Raw genomic sequence first — 4,016 nt, forward strand, 5'->3', positions numbered from 1 at the left:
CATCAAACCCGATTTGACCCGGCCCATGCACACCCCTACCGCAAACCAGGAGCAATACTTGGCTTACATGAGAGCGCTAAGGTAGCGTTTGGTGGAGAGACAGAGACCGAAAGTCTGAGACTGAGAGACAGAAATTGAAACAAGAATGAAATTCTAATTTAATTTGCACAAAGGGTAAAATTGGAATTAATTAATTGAAATGAGGATATTTTAGGTATAAAATGTTATTAAAGTTTCAGTCTCCATTTCTAAAAATTTAAGTCTCCTGTGTCCCTACTTTTTGAAGGTACTGAAATACTGAAATTTTAGGGACAGAGACAGAAATTTTAGTACCAGTCTCTGAACCAACAAACATAATACTGAATCTCAATCTCTCAGTTTCTGTCTCAATACCTCAAAACAAACGCTATCTTAAAAATCTCAAATCAGAATTTGCAATGTGGGTAAATTGTAATTCTGCGTTAAATTTAAAAGTCTTCCTAATTTATATATTAAAAAAAAAAAAATCAAACTTCAACGGTGTAAAATACAACTATGTCTCCAATAGCCCACAGCCTTCTCCAAAACCAGCAGCTTTGTGCCTCGGGTTTTCCCGAATCTCCGGCTATTTCCATAACATATAAGGAACCATCCCATTACTCTAATTCTCACTACATCTCACCGTTCTTGAACAATAACAATCTTCACTATACAAACCACAACAATTAATCTCAAAACATGAGTACTTCGATCAGAGCAAGAGCATGGAGCGTGGCAGCTAGTGTTGGAGTTGTGGAGGCCATGAAGGATCAATTAGGTATATGCAGGTGGAACTACGCATTCAGATCTGCACAACAGCACGTCAAGAATCGTGTTGGTTCTTTCTCTCAGACAAAGAAACTCTCTTCTTCTTCTTCCTCGGCTATGGTGGCCACCGCAAAGTTGAGAAAAGAAAAGGCGAAACAATCAGAGGAGTCTCTCAGGACAGTCATGTACTTAAGTTCTTGGGGTCCTAACTAAAGAACCTTCTAGATCTTCTTTCAATTTCATTGTTAGGGTTTACAATTTTGGAGCCATATAATATTCTATAGTATTGAACCGTTTTGGTTTGTCACAGATAGATATATTGATGTAAATTTTGATAAATGAAAAAAGGATTAAGCATTTTCCACAATATTGTGTGTTAATGTGATGTGAACTCTGAAGGGTCAGTATTAGTGTTGCACACAAGGTGTTCGACTAAATGGCTCTATCTATTATTAGCAGTTAGATCAGTTTATTTCTCTTTTATACCACATCTGGATTCAATTCTGTTTGTTCATTCCATGACTTCTATTCCAAATAAAGCAGTCACACAAAATACACAACAAAAGATAAAGACTCTTAGATCTTGTATGTCTTGTTCAATCTTTTAATCTCAAACCCCCAAGTCGTCATTAACACCCAGAGTAGCAACTAGCAAGCCTTCCGGCTCCAATTAGTGTGAAGGTAAAATTTTTACTCAACTTCTAGTTGACAGACTTGGAACTTTAAAGAAAAAGAAGACCCAAAATTTCCAATCCCATTTTGTTTGTAATTCTTAATTACGGATACAGGTAACAAGGTGATAGAGTGCCATCAAGGAATGGGTCGTATAAAGGACAGTTCACTGCCGGGAAGATGCATAGCGTTGGAATTTTCACCGATGCCAACGACAACAGCTGAAAAGATTATGGAGAAATTTATAAGAGAAAATTATTTTATATTTTTTAAATTTTTTCTATAAAAACCATTAAGATCTAATATTTTTTTTTGTTTTCCACGGTATCCCCCAACCCGACAGGTCAATGACTAATCTGTCGCGGTACTGAGCTCCATTTAAGGGTTTGCCGCTGGCCAGGTCAAGGACTAATCTGTCGCGGTACTGAGCTCCATTTAAGGGTTTGCCGCTGGCCAATGAGTTGCTGCATGCACAGGGCAGGATTTGAATCCTTGACACTTGCTTAAGCGGACTAGTGAGCTAACCACTAGACCAATCCAACTTGGTTTAAGATCTAATATTTTAATTGGTCTATTGAAGTCATTTCCTTCGCCCAAAGTTGGATCGCCCAAAGTTGGATCTAGTTAACTGATGGGTTTTTTGGGCTCCCTTCCTATGTGGAGAAAAAGTCCAAATGTTAATATCCAAACTCATGAATAGTTGAAGTGACTGAGGTGAGTTAGGGTTGAGTGAGAGATGTTATTTTGAAAGGAGAACATCAAACATCAGAGAAAAAAAAAGAGAGAAAGTTATTTTCGCACATACACAAAGCTGTCTCTGTAAATTGGTCGCTGCGGATTTGTTAACCGTTTGATCGAGCTCAAATTTGGACAGTGTGTTCTACACATCTGGTTCTTTGATTTCACCATTCGAATCTTCGATTTAATGTCTGTAGCTAGAGATATTGGCCACACACTATAGCTCTGGCTTTGTGATATTTTTATCTTCTTGTTCTTGTTTTGTAAGTTTTGAAGCTTGGATTGTTTGGCTTGTTGTATGCACGTTTTGTGCAATAATTTGTGACTCTCTTGTACTCTATTTTCATCATAGTGAAGCTATATCCTGGTTTTGGTGACTCGTAGTTTTTACTTCTCTCATTGAAAATGTTTTTCACGTTAAAAAATTTTGGTGTATTAGTTTGTTTCTAATTTTTTATTTATGTGATTTTTCTACTGTTATTGAATATTATTGTGCTGATGTTAATACTTATTATGAATGGATATTATTACTCCTCTAATTCTTGTAAATAGAGAATTATGCGTTTTATTCCTATCGTTAACTTGAATTTAGCATCTGGCCATCAGCTGGGGTGGGGCCTTTGGTGTCTCATTAAAAAAAAGGAAAATGAGGGTTAGAAATCAAATTTTACTTTAGCATTTTTTATACATTTTTTAAATAGTTAGCAAAAATTATTAGGAATTAATTTTTAATTAGTTAATATTATTTAAATTTTAGTATTTAAGTTTTTAATTTAGAATTTAATATTAAAGATATATTTTTAGAGTTTAAAATTTAGAATAAGTAAAATAATTTTTAAAAAGTTAGTTAATGATGATTGAAAACAATTAATCATCTATTTACCTATTATTACTCAAATAGTTATTCAACTCTTTTTTAAAAAACTTATATCAAATGTATAAGGTTTTTCTCTCTATAAGTTTTTTCAAAATATAATATTTGATTATTTTTGTTATTTTTTAAATTATCTAGAGATTTCTTTGTTATTTGTATTTTTTGAATTATTTTTGTGAACAGTACGAACTTTTTCGTATTATTTTAGTCATTTAAAAAAAAACAATTACTAAGCACTTTAAAGTCTCAACTCTTCAATGCAACTTAAGTGGAAAAATAAAGCATAAAATATCAAAATATTCTTAAGAGTTTATGTCACTCACAAAAATAATTTGAAAGATACAATAATTAATAAATAAATTTTTAGAAAATTTAAAAATATAATAAAAATAATAAAAAAGATATATCTTTTATAAGTGACAAACATTTTTATATTTAGAAAATGATTTATACATTTGATTTGATTTTTTCCAAAAATATTTAGATAATTATTAAGAAGGAAAATACAAAAATTAAATTTCATATTTTACAAAAGAATTAAAAAAGAATAGTTGACATAAAATTACCAAATTTTAAATTCCTATTTTTTTTTTTTTGGTGACTATTTTAAATTCCTATTTAAATATATTCGTATGCGTATGCCACATTTTTAAATCTTCTGTAATTTATTTTTTGTTCAATTTTTTAAATTATTTGTTAGCAATATGATCTTTTACATAGTATTTTTAATAGTTTACCCAAAAAAAAAAAGTATATTTATTGCCGAAATTAAACAACTTTAAACTTTAGTTTTTCATCTAGATAAGATTGAGTTATTAGGAAGATTTTCAAAATCGAATCAGTTGTCAAACCACTCTAACTTCTTATTTATTGGTTTATAAATTTATTTATGGTTTAATTGAATTATTATAAACTAATCTATAAAATTATAAATAAACACAAAAAG

At 31.1% G+C, this 4,016-nt stretch overlaps 1 protein-coding gene across 1 annotated transcript; it reads left to right on the plus strand.

The window, feature by feature from the left end:
- LOC107629902 lies at positions 561-1,274 on the plus strand. Its single transcript, XM_016332846.2, has one exon. It carries the CDS (start codon positions 718-720, stop codon positions 997-999), a length of 282 nt encoding a protein of 93 aa, XP_016188332.1. The 5' UTR covers positions 561-717; the 3' UTR covers positions 1,000-1,274.

The sequence above is a fragment of the Arachis ipaensis genome, chromosome B03 (assembly GCF_000816755.2).
Source record: "Arachis ipaensis cultivar K30076 chromosome B03, Araip1.1, whole genome shotgun sequence".
Lineage (NCBI taxonomy): Eukaryota > Viridiplantae > Streptophyta > Magnoliopsida > Fabales > Fabaceae > Arachis > Arachis ipaensis.